This window comes from Pantherophis guttatus, chromosome 3 (assembly GCF_059756535.1).
Source record: "Pantherophis guttatus breed Tessera chromosome 3, ASM5975653v1, whole genome shotgun sequence".
Taxonomy (NCBI): domain Eukaryota; kingdom Metazoa; phylum Chordata; class Lepidosauria; order Squamata; family Colubridae; genus Pantherophis; species Pantherophis guttatus.
In genome coordinates this window covers 128638274-128654658 of record NC_142065.1, presented here as the reverse complement: position 1 = coordinate 128654658, position 16385 = coordinate 128638274, and the positions used below count along the sequence as shown (strand labels likewise).

General features: G+C 36.1%; 1 protein-coding gene across 2 annotated transcripts in view; it reads right to left on the bottom strand.

Moving 5' to 3' along the window:
* NFX1 (nuclear transcription factor, X-box binding 1) overlaps positions 1-16385 on the bottom strand; it is a 40510-nt gene that overhangs the window by 23259 nt on the left and 866 nt on the right. For both annotated transcript variants that reach the window (XM_034411857.2, XM_034411859.2), the window contains exons 2-10: positions 14623-15621; positions 13028-13189; positions 9173-9250; positions 6723-6828; positions 6076-6147; positions 4352-4491; positions 2194-2275; positions 1879-2096; positions 605-702 (exon numbers count right to left, since the gene is read on the bottom strand). In XM_034411857.2, the coding sequence (XP_034267748.2) occupies positions 605-702; positions 1879-2096; positions 2194-2275; positions 4352-4491; positions 6076-6147; positions 6723-6828; positions 9173-9250; positions 13028-13189; positions 14623-15621 (1955 nt within the window). The remainder of the gene's footprint in view (positions 1-604; positions 703-1878; positions 2097-2193; positions 2276-4351; positions 4492-6075; positions 6148-6722; positions 6829-9172; positions 9251-13027; positions 13190-14622; positions 15622-16385) is intronic.

Sequence of the window (16385 nt, the reverse complement as noted above, 5' to 3'; positions counted from 1 at the left end):
TGGGTTAATTTTGCTTGTTAAGTTTTATTGACCGTATTTTCATTAGTCAATGACCAAAATAAAGTTTCTATTTTCATTTACCAATTATCAAGATACAAAAATACAAGGGAAATCTTAATTTAGCAAACTCCTAATTAAGAACCTTAAGATGCAGCATTTTCATTTAAATATCACCCCAAAATAGATACATTGAAAACAATGTAGTTCAGACAAAGAGCTTAAAAATAAAATGAAACTTGGCTGACAATTATCTTATTTGTGGCAATTTGTATAATTTGTGAAATAATATTAAGAGAAATTATGCAAATTGCCATAATGATATAATTTTAAATTTAGAAAATTTGGAAAAATGGCTGCTCCTTCCCCAAATAATCCATTAAATATACATACACATAGCCTTTTGGATCAAATTGTTAAACAGTGTTGCAATGAATAATTGGAAAAGCAATTAATGTTGCATAAATATATTGGAGAAGATACAAAATACAAAAGATTTTACAAGACAAGATTAAAGAATAATCATGTACAGGAAACAGACATAGCAGGTTTTATTATCTGCATCTGTAAAGTTTTCACTTTCAACATTTTGCTTTTTTATTATTACCTTTAATTTTAAGGCACATCTGCAGTAGACCTTTGATGTGCGAGAACACTGCCCACATTCGCCTTCATGGCAGAGATTTTCACACGTATGCACAGCATCTATGTAAAATTTGAGAAGTATTTCTAACATAAGTTTTAGTGTTCTAGGATATTCCAACTGTAATTTTTTATTATTAATCAAGTCACAATTAAGCCAATTTAGACTTTAAAAAAAAAACAAATGCACTGCTTTCAGAAAAAAATGTTGAAATGCAGTTTTTTAAATTATGTATACAGATAGCTAAAAAGATTTGTGTGGCAGGTTAGGAAAATAACTCCCTACTACATGTAGTCCTCAATCTAAAACAATTGAGACCAGAATTTCTGTCACTAAGCAAAGTGGTTATAAAGTGTGACATCACATGACTACATTGATTAGTGATGACAATTCCGGCATGCACTTTCAAGTAAGTTTTTTATTCGTAAGTATTATATTTCAGGGATTTTCTGAAAAGCAAAAATCTGGTCTGTATAGCATGTGTTACATGTGTTTCATACTGCCGCATCCCCCAAACTCACGCACAACCTGCATTAGGCATCCCAGGGCCTCCCCCATCCCTGAAATCTTTATCTGGGACTCCACTTAACAATCTGCAAAATCATTTAACAACCACAACTGGGAGAGGTGGGATTGTGGTCGTTGAGTGAAACAGTCACTCATTTAATAACTTTGCTCTACAACTAATGTTCTGGTTTGGGGGTCATATGTCAAGGACTACCTTTATTTGTTTTCTTCATCCATAGTCTCTTTCTAGGAGTGTGAATTCATACTTCCCCCACACTTCTGAAGCATTCTGTAACATATTTCATTCTGTTCCACATGTTTTCTTATGCCCACTTCACATTAATTGTGTGGAAGATTAATCTATTTATACTGTTTGATAAATAACGGTAGTCATTCTTTGTTCATTCTACTTTCTTTGTTTTCTTTTCTTCCACATCTATTTTCCCAAGACCCACTCCTGACAGTATTAAAAAAAAAAGTGTCCCACATTCAGAATATTCACTGTTATGTTTTTACTGATTCTTTCAATCTTCCACTATAAACAAATCAGCCATAAACATCAATTTCTTATCCATCTTTCTCTCAAAATGTCTGTTTTTCTAAACTAAAATTTATCACCATGGAAATGAGTTATTTTTGTTCAAAATTATGCTTTTAGTATTTCATTTTGCAAATGTGATAATTAAAGCACAATACATTTTTAAATATGGAAGCAAGCAATGTTTAATTACCATAGCTACTACAAGGTAAAGGTTTTCCACATGTTCTTCCACATGATGGGATAGGATCTGTGCAGAGTTTACGTTCCGTACACCCCAACTCTAGTAATTTACTAAGAGAAGTCTGTCCACAAGGACAACAGTGCACTATTTGTGGAAGCCGTGGACAGGGCTGACAGGGCTGTGGATGGCATACTTGTTCACAGCTATGCATTCCACAGGATAATTTTCTGAAATTAGAATTATAATTGGTTTGTAATGTTATATTGATAATAAATATGGAAAAATAAATCAATAAAATATATGTTAAATAAGCTATTTTCTTACTTTCCACAAGTTCTCAGACATGAAAACCAATCTTCACTTGCTCCACATAACACTTCCCGAGAGGTGCTCCCACAGTAACATACTAAACAGAAAAACAGATCAGAGATAATAAAGATGCTTAAGGCCTTTTTTCTGAGAAGAAAGAATTATTTCTTTACAAATATAATACATATCAAGCACTAGTATTTGGATCAGATAAAAAATTTAATACAAAATTAATGAACTCACTTGTATTTTTCCTATATATTTAATAAGTGTATGCTATTGAAAATTATTTTCATCTTTTACCCAATGATTTTTGTATTTTTATTTTGAATGAATACTTATTTAATAAAATGTTCGTGAACCATTTTATGCCCATAATTGTTCCAGAAAGAATTTTTACTAATTTTATTATTGTCAAGTAGACACTAAAGTTCCTTGTGAAGGATTTTTTTCACCCAGCCACTGTGAGAACCTGCCAGGAGACTCCATCCAACCTGGGGCAGAATCTCTCTAGCAAGCAGCGTTTTTGCTGTTAAGGAAGCTGGGTAAAAAAAATACCCTTACGAAGGGACTTCTTCACCCAGCCTTGTTGACAATAAAAGCATTGCCTCATAAACTGATTTCACCTCACGTGGGGTGGAGTCTCTCCACCAGGAAGGAGAGGAATTGCAATGCTGGGCTGCAGAAAAGAAGTTTAAATCACGAAGATCTGAGCTTCTTTTCAAAGATCTGAGCGTTGAAGTTTCCTTCTGTGCACTGAGGGGGAATTCCCTGTCTCCCTTCAGCAAGCAGTTTTCTCTTTGTCCACTTTCTATCCATCCTGGGAAAGCCATGATACGGTCGTAAAGTTGAGAAAGATCATGTGGTGACTCATTTAATGACCATGACAATTTATGACCTAAATTTCAGGTTGAATTATGATCATCGATCAATGACTACACCTAAAGAAATTAAGAGCTGGGCAATCCACTTTTAGACACACCGAATCAAACTGTAAGCGGTACTATATTATTTAAAACAAATCAAAAAAGACATTCATTAAATTATTGTATTATATAATTTAAATACTCTACTATATATCATAAGTCTGACCAAACCAAAGTTTGAGGGGTCCTCAAACTTTTTAAACAGGGGGCCAATTCATGGTCCCTCAGACTGTTGGGGGCGGGACCGGGTGGGTGCGTTTGGCTAGGTGGTCATGTGATTGGGTGGGCATGGCCAATTTAGCAGTCCATTAAACAATATACACAAATTAAACTTTAATTTGTTATACTCCTGGGGTGGAAATCAGGTTAGTGAAGGGATGTGGCTGCCTTGGAGTGTGTGACAAGGACTTCTGTTTGTGTGTGTGTGCATCTCTCTCTCCCCCTCCCTCTCTCTCTCTCTGGAGGCTGGGGAGGCAAAAAACGGGCCCATTTTTGGCCTCCTAGGCTTCCAGAAGATAGGTGGGGGCCGACGGGTAGATGGGGCAATGTGGATGGAGCAGCCTTGTGGTGCCTTACAGGCTGGATTAATGGCTTTTTATGTGGCCCGCAGGCCGTAGTTTGAGGACCCTGGCGTAGAGGCAGTTTGAAGTTACAATAGACCTCCCAAAAGTATTTAGGACCTAAAAGTAATTATGTTTATAAATAATTCAAAGTAGTGAATATATCTAACATACCTTCTCCTCTGATTTTCCCCATAACAACAACCCTGTGAGATGGAATGGGTTGAAAGAGAGTGACTGGCCTTAAATCAACCAGCTGCATTTCATGGCTAAGCCGGGACTTGAACTTACAATCTCCTGCTTTCTAGCCTAGTGCCTTAACCACTAGACCAACATTTTTGAATTTTTAGTAATAGCTGACTTTTTTTTTTAGCTTTGAGGGGTTGCTTTTACATGGAAATTACAGAAAAGCACAGTTCTTTTGATAAGATTTCTCACTTACTACATATTGTATTTTTTCAATGTAGTAATATTATCATCATTCTACCATCATAGCAATTGTAGTTTCTAATGCAAACTGTAAAAGGCCACAGGAGAGGCCAGTGTTGTATTCTTCATTATGCATATATATCAGTGCATACCTAGACCTAACCCTAGTACAAAATTGGTCCTATAAAAACAGTAATCTGTAAATCTCACACAAGTAGTACTTGTAAATAATTTTTTTAAAAATCATGAAATCCTTACCTTGTTTTACAGTCAATTCACATGGTAGGCATTTTCCCGAATGGCATATCTGGGTACAATTATGTTTACCACAATTCAAAACATTCCCACATACATTAGTACACTGAATTCCAGTAGAATACCCACAGCGAACTGAATGGCTATAGAAGAAGAAAACTAAATCAGTCATCAGCGAGGATGGATCAAATTCTATATTCACACTTGAACCCTTTACTCAAAGTTGTTTGGTTTTTGTTTTTTACAAAAAGCTATTGATTAGCAGGCATGAAACTTCCTGAAAACTTTGGTATTTGCTTTAGGGATCTTGCTAAATTAAGGGGGTGGGGGTTTATAATTTCATAATATTGCAAACTATAAGGAATTTTATTTAAACAGAAAAATTATTTCCACACAATAGGATCTGCTGTTGGAAAAGCAAGTCTTGTGGCACCTTAAAATAAAAACTAAACCATTCCTGCAATGAACTTTGGTCCATGAAAAACTTGAGAAAATATGAATTTTATAAAATCTAAGCTTTAACATGGTGTAAGCTCTCTATTTTTAATTAGTAATTTGGTTGGGGAAAACATTTATCTTCTCCCTTTCAGATGTACATTTTTCATTAAATTCAGATTAACTGTGTGTCCATATGCCAATATAACAAAAAATACAGAATAAAGACAAAAATATCTAAAATTTATCTCCTTTATTTTTTACATCATTTGTGATCTCAAAAAAACAGTATTATGAAATCCTCACTAATAGTGGCCTGGATAGCAAGATGTAATGGTTGGATTTACAGAACCTAAGTAATAAATTAATGGTTTATAAATTACAATGGCTGAGTTCATACATCATAGTAAGTCAAAATCTAACAAAATAGCTTACCCATCGCATCTGATTTCATTTAATCTAGAACTGTGTGTCATAATAATGTTAAACCTTATACATTATACTGTTTACACATTAGGATAATATAACATTAGAAATCTGAATATTGCCTTATAATATTAGCCATTCATTAGTTTTCTTAGTTTAAATGAAAGGACACAGTTTTATTCCAAAGCCTAAAGAAAAAGTATTTTAAGAACAATAATTTAAAAAAATAGGATTATCAAATTTTGGCATTTTCAATCTTAACAGCATGTGAAAAAATGTAATGATTAACTAATAAATTATCCTTCACTTCTTTAGCTCTATCAAAATTATTTCTAAACACTAAACTCTTAAGTGTTTTATTTTATGGAAATTTTTATTTTATGGAATTGACAACAGGGGCACAATTAAGCTTAGGAACTACTTGTGGTATAGATTGTAAAAGATCATGCTATTGCTAGGAAATGAAAGATGCCATCTATTTCTCATATAGTTTTCATGTAAAACCTTATATATTATTTATTGTATCTACAAAAAACATAAACATTTAATTCCATATCCTAAATATTAGTTCCTTTTCCATGAATTCCTCAAGGATTTTTTTTCCTAGCAGCACTATTCCAATTTTGGTAACAGATTGACTGTCATTAAAAAGCACTGGCTGAAATCCAAATGAGGGAGGGCACTACACAAGCATATTATAACTACGCATATTCATATGTTGTCTAGGAGACTAGACCCTTGGAAAGAACAAGCCAATTCCCCAAGAATAGATATGGTATACTTAACATTTGTAATATTCCAATGACATTTTAAAAAATAACTTGTAAAACCCAAGGTTGTAAATTTTCTAATGCAGACTAAATTACCTTGTACGTCCACATTCACATTTTTTGGTCATAAAAGCAGGGCAGGATGGGCAAGGTCCTGGATGACAAAGTCTAAGAAACAAATAAAAGACACAGTATTTATATTTCATTTTTACGCAGTCGTGCTAACATACATTCCTATATAATTAACGTATTATTATTCTAATTTATTTCTGAATTAGAATGAACATGTGTTAATTCTGTACAAGTATATTTATGTATACATTTTATGCATATACACAATTTATATACATTTTCTGATTCTTTGCCTAGACTCATATATTCAAGCAACTTCAGAAAGAGCTACAATGTAAAAGGATAGAGAGGGACAGATGAAAAATCGGCAGATAGCAGCTGACATGCTAAGCTAGGTTATTATAAGAACAAATTTATTGTACCGTGTTTCCCCGAAAATAAGACCCTGTCTTATATTTTTTTGAACCCTGAAATAAGCACTTGGTCTTATTGCCATGCGCTCAAAAGCCTGATTGGGCTTATTATCAGGGGATGTCTTATTTTGGGGAAAACAGGGTATTAACTCAAATCTTGTGCCCAACTAATAAGATGACTGTGGTGTCCCATATTATCTAAAACCCATATTCAAGCTGTAAAGATACATTAAAAAAAAAAAGTATCAGCAGACTTACATATTACATAAATGTGGACAATCTTGAGCTGATCTTTTCTTTCTACACAATTCTCCACAACTATGTGGTATTTCATTTCTATTCCATTCAGGATTTTTTACCCGGCCTAGGAAGAACCCAGAAATATTTATTTATAACATTTAAATGCTATGCTTGCCACAAAAACCAAATCACTACATATATACACAGACTGGCTTCATGCAATATACAAAGTTATAATGTGAACTATAAGGCATATTTAGTGTCCTATATGAACACACTTAGGTCTTTAATACAATAGATTCAACTCAAATTGCATGATGATGGTAAGCACGGTCAAGTTCCTAGATATACTTTTTATCATTATCTTTCTTTATTTCTACTATTCAATGTTTACTTTATATAAACATTCGATAATGGGAAACAGAAATAATTGTACTTGTAGCTACATTGTATGTCACCAGTTCACATTTTGTGAGATGGGTGGCTATATAAATATGATAAATAAAATAAATATATTCAGCTTTCTGTTATTCTAACAAGTTTAACCTATAGAATGTATCCTTTTTTCCCCATCACAGACCTTTAAAAACATACATCTCAGTCTTTAAAGAACTAAGTGTTTGATTCATAATTACTAGTACCTTACTATGAGTCTTAAATGTATCTAATTTTATTCAATATATACTTTAAAACATGGAACTGCATGTTTCCATAGTGATAAGCTATATAGCAATGAAAAACATGACAGTCTCTATTATATAAGACAGGTATATTTTATAAAGACTGTTACCAATACTAGCAAATGAAAACTACAGGTAGCCCTTGACTTATGACCACAATGGAAACCAAAATTGGTTGTTAAGTGAATCCAGCCTCCCCATTGACTTTGTCAGAAGGTCGCAAAAGGTGATCACACGACCTCGGGACAGAGCAACGGTCATAAATATGAACCAGTTGCCAAGCATCTGAATTTTGATCACATGACCATGGGGATGCTGCAATGCTAAGTGTGAAAAATGGTTGTAAGTCACTTTTTCCAGTGCCGTTAACTTCGAATGGTCACTAAATAGTTTTGAGGACTATCTGTACTGATAGTCCTTAAATTATGATCACAATTGAGACTTGAATTTCCATTGTAAGTCGTTGCAGTAGTAAATTAAGTCAGACCTGATTTTATGGCAATTTTTGGAGCGGTTATTAAGTGGTTCACATATTTTTTTTTTAATTTTTATTTTTTTTTATATGCCGCCCTTCTCCGGAGACTCAGGGTGGCTTTCAATATGTTAAGCAATAGTCTTCATACTTTTGTATATTTTATACAAAGTCAGCTTATTGCCCCCTTATAGGGCAACAGCTTATAGTTGTTAAATGGGTGCCTTTTGCTACAAAGTGGCAAAAACATTGCAAATTGCAATCACATGACCACAGGATGCTGAAACCATACATGATAACTGCAGGGGGGGTTGTCATAAGTGGGAGTACAGATTATAAATGGCTTTTTGAGGCCATCACAACTTCAAACAATTACTAAATGAACTGTTGTAAGTTGAGAATTACCTAAATATATGTCTGTATATAAGAAAGAGAGGTATACACAATGTTTTCCTGATTTTTGTATCATTACTTTATTTTACTATTCCCAAGGAAATGTTTTCATTTTTGTTAGTGGAAACCAATTGGAGAAAAAACATTTGATTTTTATGTAGATAACTTTATAGTAATTGATACCAGAATAGTAGCGTAGCTGACAAAAACTTCAAAAAGACTTCTCATAAATGTAACCTACAATATCCAAGCTTTATTTCTAAAATCTTAAAAGTACAATTCACTATACAAATGTACATTAATTTGTCTTTTAGAGGTAGCACACAGAACAAACGATCATACAAAACAATCTGAAAGTAAATACAGGTATTTTAAATATATGAAACTTAAAAATCAGTTATTCTGGTGCAAATCTTAAAGTCAGCCAAAAAAAGTAAAGGGAGGAAGATCCGGGGTCATATTTTAGGATTGAGTAACCCTGTTGTGAGCCAACTTCTTAAGTAACAATGCCTTTTGCAGAGCGTGAACAATAGCTACATATGCTCAGGAAAACAAATCTGACCCTGCACAATTACCATGCAAGCCCAGAAGAAGACATCACTCCTTTAAAGAGTTCCTGATCGGTATAGTATAGTTACCCTAGTTAAGCCAAATCTGAAGCAACTTTACTTGTTCCAGATGCAAATACTGCAAATTCTCTACTAATTACCTACTCCCTCTGGAGTTTCAATAATCTCAAATTGTTGAGATTATTGTTGAGAAGACCCTACAGAGATTCCAAGGAGTTATAAAAGAGAGAAGGGATGGATATTTTCCTTCCATTATTTTTTTTAGAAATCAGGCCTATATATCTTAATAGAGCAGGCATTTAAGACCCATGACTAGGTATTTGCTTATGAAACTAATGAGAAAAAAACACTCACCACAAAAACAGGTATAAATACTAGGAACTTGTGATGAAACATTTTGACACGCAGGGCATCGCCAGCCACTGTTACCATCTAGAAAACAAGCAAACACCCCTCCCCCAATTTAATTTTCCCAACTTATTTCAAGGTATATTTGATCACCTATTGTTTATTTTTATTAGTTTTCTTATCCCACTATTATTTTTTTAAATAACTCCAGGTTGTGAACATACCTAATACTCCCTCCTCCTCCTATTTTCCCCATAACAACAAGATGTGAGCTGGTTTGGACTGAGAGAGAATGACTGGCTCAAAGTCACCCAGCTGGTTTTCATGCTTAAGGCAGTACTAGAATTCACAGGCTCCTGGTTTCTAGGCTAGTATCTTAACCACTAGACCAACGGTTCTCAACCTGGGGGTCGCGACCCCTTTGGGGGTCGAACGACCATTTCACAGGGGTCGCCAAAACCCTCTCTTGCCCCCCCCCCACGCCTTCACTCACCCTCACCCTCTGCCTCTGTTGGATCACCCGGTCGCCGGTCGCTTACCCCGCCCACTCCCAATCTATTGCTGCCTCCGGAGTCCCAGCTGATGGCTAGAGGGAAAAAAACCTTTAAATTCTTGCCGCGGGGCATCAAAGAGCTAGCTGCAAAGAGGTAAATTCCTGGAGCAGATTTTTTTCCCCCTAGCTATGCTGAAAAAGCGAAATTGAAAGTAAGCAGGCTGCAACATGACAAAATGAGGCAGAGAGATTTCTTTTTCTTTTTCCTCACCAAAAAAGGTAGGTGCAAAACTACAAACAATGGGAAATTTAGGGCAAGAGGAGGTTCAAGATTTTAAAACACAAAAGAAAAAAAGCTCTATTTAACTAGGGAATTGTAATAATTGAGATACTATTAATTGCATATTGTGTTGAAAGCAGAAATGGTTAAGTTGTGGTTTGGAGGAATATATGGGGGAAATTATTTGGTTTATTATTATTGGTAAATATAATTAATTGATTTGTAAGAAATTGGATTGCATGGAAATAATTGGAATATTCATGTTCATATTGATTAATATACAAAAAAGATAGTTATATAACTAATTAATTTATATTAAAATGTTGAATTTGTATTAAACAACTGTATTACATAATTAACCAATGTGAGGATGGATATAAAAATAGATGACAATGCGAAGGGGTATAATATAGAATAGAAAGGAAAAATTGAATTTAAGATTAGAGATGAGGATGAAGGGTAATATTGGTTTTTTTTAAAAATAGATGAGGAATAGATATGGTAAAAAGGAAATATAGAAATTGTAAATTTAATTGAAATGACTAAATACTGTGTTGGAAGAAATATCCTTCTGGGTTCTGCTCCAAGTGGGGAGAAAGACACTGGAAACATGGAGACTGCTTGGAAAGATGGTTTAATGGTGGACAGGATCAATAGCTTGATGGGGCCCATTGTGTTGCTATTGTGTTGCAAATGTCCTTTGACAAAGGATTGACTTTCTGCCTCTGGCCCATTAACAAAGGGTGAGGGGCAGGAAGGTGGGAGCTGCTTTGTCTGTAAAATATGCTTCTCCATTTCTCATCCAGGGAAATATAATATTCTGCCTTTTTAATATTTCCCAAAATATTTCATTCTTCTAGGAAAGGGGTGGGTGCTAACCTCCTACAACTGTTTAAATTTGTGAACCGGCCAAATACTCTGTTCAAAGAAAATACGTTGTATGTTTGAATGTGTGTTTCTAATTATTGCTATTTGTTCTCTTTTATTCTTTAAAGTTTAACAATTCATTCTTTATCTTAATATCTTAATATTTGTTTGGGGTTGGCTTTCTTCCCTTTCATCTTTTTTATTATACAGCAATCTTTCTCCTCAAACCTACCACCTCTGTCTTTTCTTTCTTACTTACTTTCCTTCTCTTCTCTTTCTCTGTGAAGCCGCTGGGTGAGATCATCCGTGGTTTTGGGTGAAGTGCCATCTGTACGCTGATGATACTCAGCTGTACATCTCCACCCCAGACCACCCCAACAATGCCCTTGATGTGATGTCTCGCTGCCTGGAGGCCGTGCGGGTCTGGATGGGGAGGAACAGGCTCAGACTCAACCCCTCCAAGATCGAGTGGCTGTGGCTTCCGGTGCCCCGATGCCATCGCTGGTGCCATCGCTGACTATTGGGGGTGAATCTTTGCCCCCCACGGAGAGGGCTCGCAATCTGGGTGTCCTCCTGGACGCGCGGCTGTCTTTAGAAGACATATGACGGCCGTGGCCAGGGGGGCCTTTTATCAGGTTCGCCTGATTCGCCAGTTGCAGCCCTTTCTGGATCGGGACGCCCTGCGCACGTTCACTCATGCCCTTGTTACTTCCCGGTTGGACTATTGTAATGCTCTCTACATGGGGCTCCCCTTGAAGAGCACTCGGAGGCTCCAACTGGTCCAGAATGCGGCCGCGCAGGTGGTTATGGGCGCAACCCGTTGTGCCCATGTGACCCCCCTCCTGCGCGAGCTGCACTGGCTCCCAGTGGTCTTCCGGGTGCGATTCAAGGTGTTGGTTACCACCTTTAAAGCGCTCCATGGCATAGGACCCGGGTACCTCCGAGACCGTCTTCTGCCACCAATAGCCTCCCACCGACCAGTTCGCTCCCACAGAGAGGGTCTCCTCAGGGTGCCATCGGCCAAGTTATGTCGGCTGGCGACACCCAGGGGGAGGGCCTTCTCTGTGGGAGCCCCAGCCCTGTGGAACGAACTGCCCCCGGAAATTCGTAAGATCTCCGACCTCCCAGTGTTTCGCTGCGCACTGAAGACCCTGTTATTCCGCCAGGCCGGACTATCAACACAATAGTTTTAAATTGGGGTATTTAAATTTTGGGGGTTTTTAAATCTGAGCCAATTTATTTAATTATTTTAAATTTTACATTGTTGTTTTGTCTGTGTTTTTAAATAGGCTGTACACTGCCCCGAGTCCTTCGGGAGAAGGACGGTATAGAAATAAAATTATTATTATTATTATTATTATTATTATTATTATTATTATTATTATTATTATTATTATTATTATTATTATTATTATTATTCCCCCCCTCTTCTTCTTCTCCCTACTTCCTCTTTCTTTCTCCTTCTCCTCCTCTCTTCCTCCCTCTCTTACCTTCACTCCTACTCTAATTTCCCTTCCCTTCCTTCATCCCTCTCTATTGCTGTATCCTTTTATACATATGGACTACTCAGAGGGCTGAAAAAGTTATTTTTGAGTGGTCCTCGCACTTTTGACCAGTCCTCGAACTTACGACTGTCCTCACAATTTATGTTTTTGCCTTATCTTGTCACCATGGTGAAGAGAAGCAGTTGTGAAATGAGTGACACGGTTGTTAAGAATGGTACAATGGGCATAAATGATGACCAGTCATAAGTGCGAAGACTGGTCAAAAGTGCGAGGACCTGTCAGAAATCACATTTTTCAGCCCTCTGGGTAGTCCCTATACACATAGCCATGGCCACCCGGTCACATGACCAGCTAGCCACGCCCACCCAGTCACATGACCTCCAAGCCACACCCACAAAATAAGCCACGCCCACAGAACCGGTAGTAAAAAAATTTAGAACCCATCCCTGGTTGGGGGTCACCACAACATGAGGAACTGTATTAAAGGGTCACGGCATTAGGAAGGTTGAGAACCACTGCACTAAACCAAACTGGCTCTCATGTTTTAAAGGAATAGCAATATATTGAATAACAAAGTCTTATGTACTGAACCATTTGTTATGCATGAAATTACTTGATGCATTCTTCTAATAATCTGCCTTAATAATGTATGAAAAATCAGAATGCTTGATTCCAATGTAATAAATTTCTCAATACACTTAACAGGACATACTAACCTTCAGTCTGTGCTGCTGGAGATCTTGCCCACTTCTTAATGCAGCTTAAGTGGAAAACATGATAGCAATTCCGGCAGCTCCAAATTGGGGCTACCACACGGATCACCTCACAACATACCATACATTCATATTTTTCTGAGGTAAGCTGCTCTATCAGAGACCCTAGGAGAGATTTTAGAAATATTCAACATATTAAATACTACTACACAAATACTTATTTAGTATATTTGCTAAAATGCAATAAGTCAGAAATATAACTATATTAATGTAGCATATTTGTTGCAAATTTAGTGGCAAAGTTCACTCAAGCACAGTATTGTAATGGAGACTATTTGGTCTGAACTAATATTTAAAGCCAGTAACCCATTTGTTATGTCAAAGACATCTTTTTAGATAGAACACCTATCCCTGTGTAGCTAAATTATTCCAATGGTCCCCTTCAAACATCAATTTATTCAAAAACATCATGTACTGTGCTATTCCCAGATACCCATTCTTTCAAATCCTGGCATTAACAGTACCATTATCTAAATATTCACTTTTTTTCATTACTGAAGCAGGTAATCTGATTTTCTGCAAGCACCAGTCCACTTATGCAGCAAGAACATAATTGTCATTAAACATCAGACAGTGACAGAACATCAGGCTGCTCAGCAGTACAAGAAAGATTAAAAATATCACGCAGCTGCTGACATTACAATATTAGTTCAGTGCCTTCTCAGTGATACTGCATTTCAAGAAGTTGTTATAAATAATAACAGTCTCAAATTCATTGTTTTCAAAATGTTCAACTGTGAGAGAACACTTAATACATTGACAGCAACATCATAAGCCATACCATGGTCTAAAAGTCTGAATGCATACATTGTGGTTTGCAAATCAGAGTTTCTGGTTTAACAGCAGGCATGAACCCAACAAAATATGGCTTAGGCAAAAAATGATTAAGCAAACCATAGCTTGGTACAATGTGTGAATTATGTCATTGCCTCAGTTGCTGTGGAACTTTACATGCTTGTGAGCTAAAGAAAATTTGGGACATGTCCCATATGTTCCAAAGGCAAAGATTAACTCTTAGGATTAACCAATAACCTTAGATGAAGAAAGTGTCTTGCACCATGCACCCAAAGATCTTTACAAGCTTGAGACTTTAGACATTATGAAGAACTCCTGATAAATCTCCAACAACTACACAGTTCTCTAGGACACATTTTAAGGCTATTAGTGCTCTAGTTGGAAAGCAAATAAACTATCACATTCCGTTCAAAACCTGAATTGTACCAAAAAGTAATCAGCAACATTATTCAATAGGAAGAAGAGCTGTGAAAGTGATTTCTCTCTCTCTTGTATATATCACTAACTGCTATAACAATTTGGAATTGCTATGTAAAAATAGGGGCATGGGAAATGGGTGGAAAGAGAGAAAACCATGCTTATTAAGAGATGGCAAGAACCATATTTTTCTTCTTTATCAATGGCTTCATATTGCAACATTACAATCACAAATTATATACGATAAGCTTTTTATTAAAGTATCTTTCTACTGTATGACTTGGTTACAGTAATAAATCTGCTCTATCAAGAGTTTCTAAATTTACCTGTATGAGTTTCTTTGCTCTTTGGTGCATCATTTTGCTTTTTCCAGCGTCTGTTTTTATATCCTTCTTGAAGAAGTGGTTTCCTCCCATCACGTGTAGTTGCTTCACAGAACGGCTGTTTCTCTGCCACACTCACTAAGTTTGGACCTCTTTCATGCAGCACAGATTCTTTCCTCTTCTCACTGGTGCGTTCTCTGGGAGGATGTGGAAGAGATGCATTCTTAACATGTTTTGCATTTTTACTTCTGGATGTATCTTGTTTTTTGCCAATTTCTTTATTCCATGCAGGTTCCCTAAAATGCCTGTTTGCAAAAGGGTATTTTCTTCTTGCAATGCTATTGTCAGAAAAGCCATCAGATACTGCTTTTCCAACAGATGTTTCAGACGAATCTGATTGGGTCAGATCTACTGCTGGAATATTTTCAAAAGCCTTTTCCTTCCACTTAGTTGATATTCTTTTTTCCTTCTCAGATGAATGTTTCTCTTTTTCTTTCAATCCTCTTCCACGTGAATGCATCAAATATGTCTTCTTCGGCTTTGCTCCTCTGTTATTTGCAGTAGCAGCTTCTTTCTCACTGTCTGAAGAGAAATCGCTGTATTGTCTATGATTCATCCTACGCCCTACAACTAATCTAGTGTCTAAACATGGAGAATCCTCTGTGCTCCCTGCAGGTATTTGCTTCGTTTGATTTTTCCCATGTGTTCGATCATTCCTTGATCTTTGCCATCGCTGACTATGTAAGCTATTGCTTTTAGTTTTACCAATACTGTGAAATCGTGAAGAATTTGGCTGACATCCATGCTGGCTTTCTGGGCTGTAGAACGTATTACGATCTGTAACTGAATCTTCACATTTACTATGCCTAGATTGAACAGAAGAAGGTAAAGAATTTCTGCTTGAATCACAATTAAATTCCAGCCTGGATTGATTGCTCCAACTTGGATTGAAAATCTGTCTTTCTCTTGGAACAAAATCAGTTGCATCTGGATTTAAGACACCTAAGAAAAAGGAAAACATATACTATGAAACAAGCATATCACTATTCAATGAATACACTTTAATCAATTGGGGCAAATAACGTAAAAGCTATTCATCACTTTTAGAAAAAGATTCTTGTGAGCCAATGGAGAATATGCATTTATTATCAAAGACAGTTGTTTTCCTTACACCATGATATTATCACTTTCTCAAACAACAGTAAGACACAGCAATTACAACAGCACTGTTTTAAAAAGCAGTATAGTGATCATATTCATTAATACTGTTGTATGTTATAAAATGGTTACATTTTGTAAACAAGCCATCTTTAAATATCATATCTAACTTGTTTTTCAAGCTGTAGCTCAGTGTTAAACTCTCCATGAACATCTTGCTGTTATTTTAGGAAAGCAATTATTCTTTTAATCACAATTAGTAGTTCCTACCTGGCAACTACTCTGAAAACATTAATGCATAAAGCTAAATTTTAAAAGAGAGCATTTATTAAACCCAGAGTACTATTTTTAAAGAAAATAAATCTGAAATAATTATACATTTCATTTCAAACCATCACCGTGCTTGATTCCAGAAAAGGAGAAAAATATATTTTCAGAGCTAAGCCACTGCTGTTCGAAAAGAACGTTTAACAGCTTCTACAGTCTTCATCTTTTCCAAATTGCACACACAGACAAAAATCACACAGCCTCTCAATATAATGCCATGCAATTGGAAATAAGCCTAATTCCTTAGGGTGACCCTTTGAGTTGATATTTTGAAGTTTTTA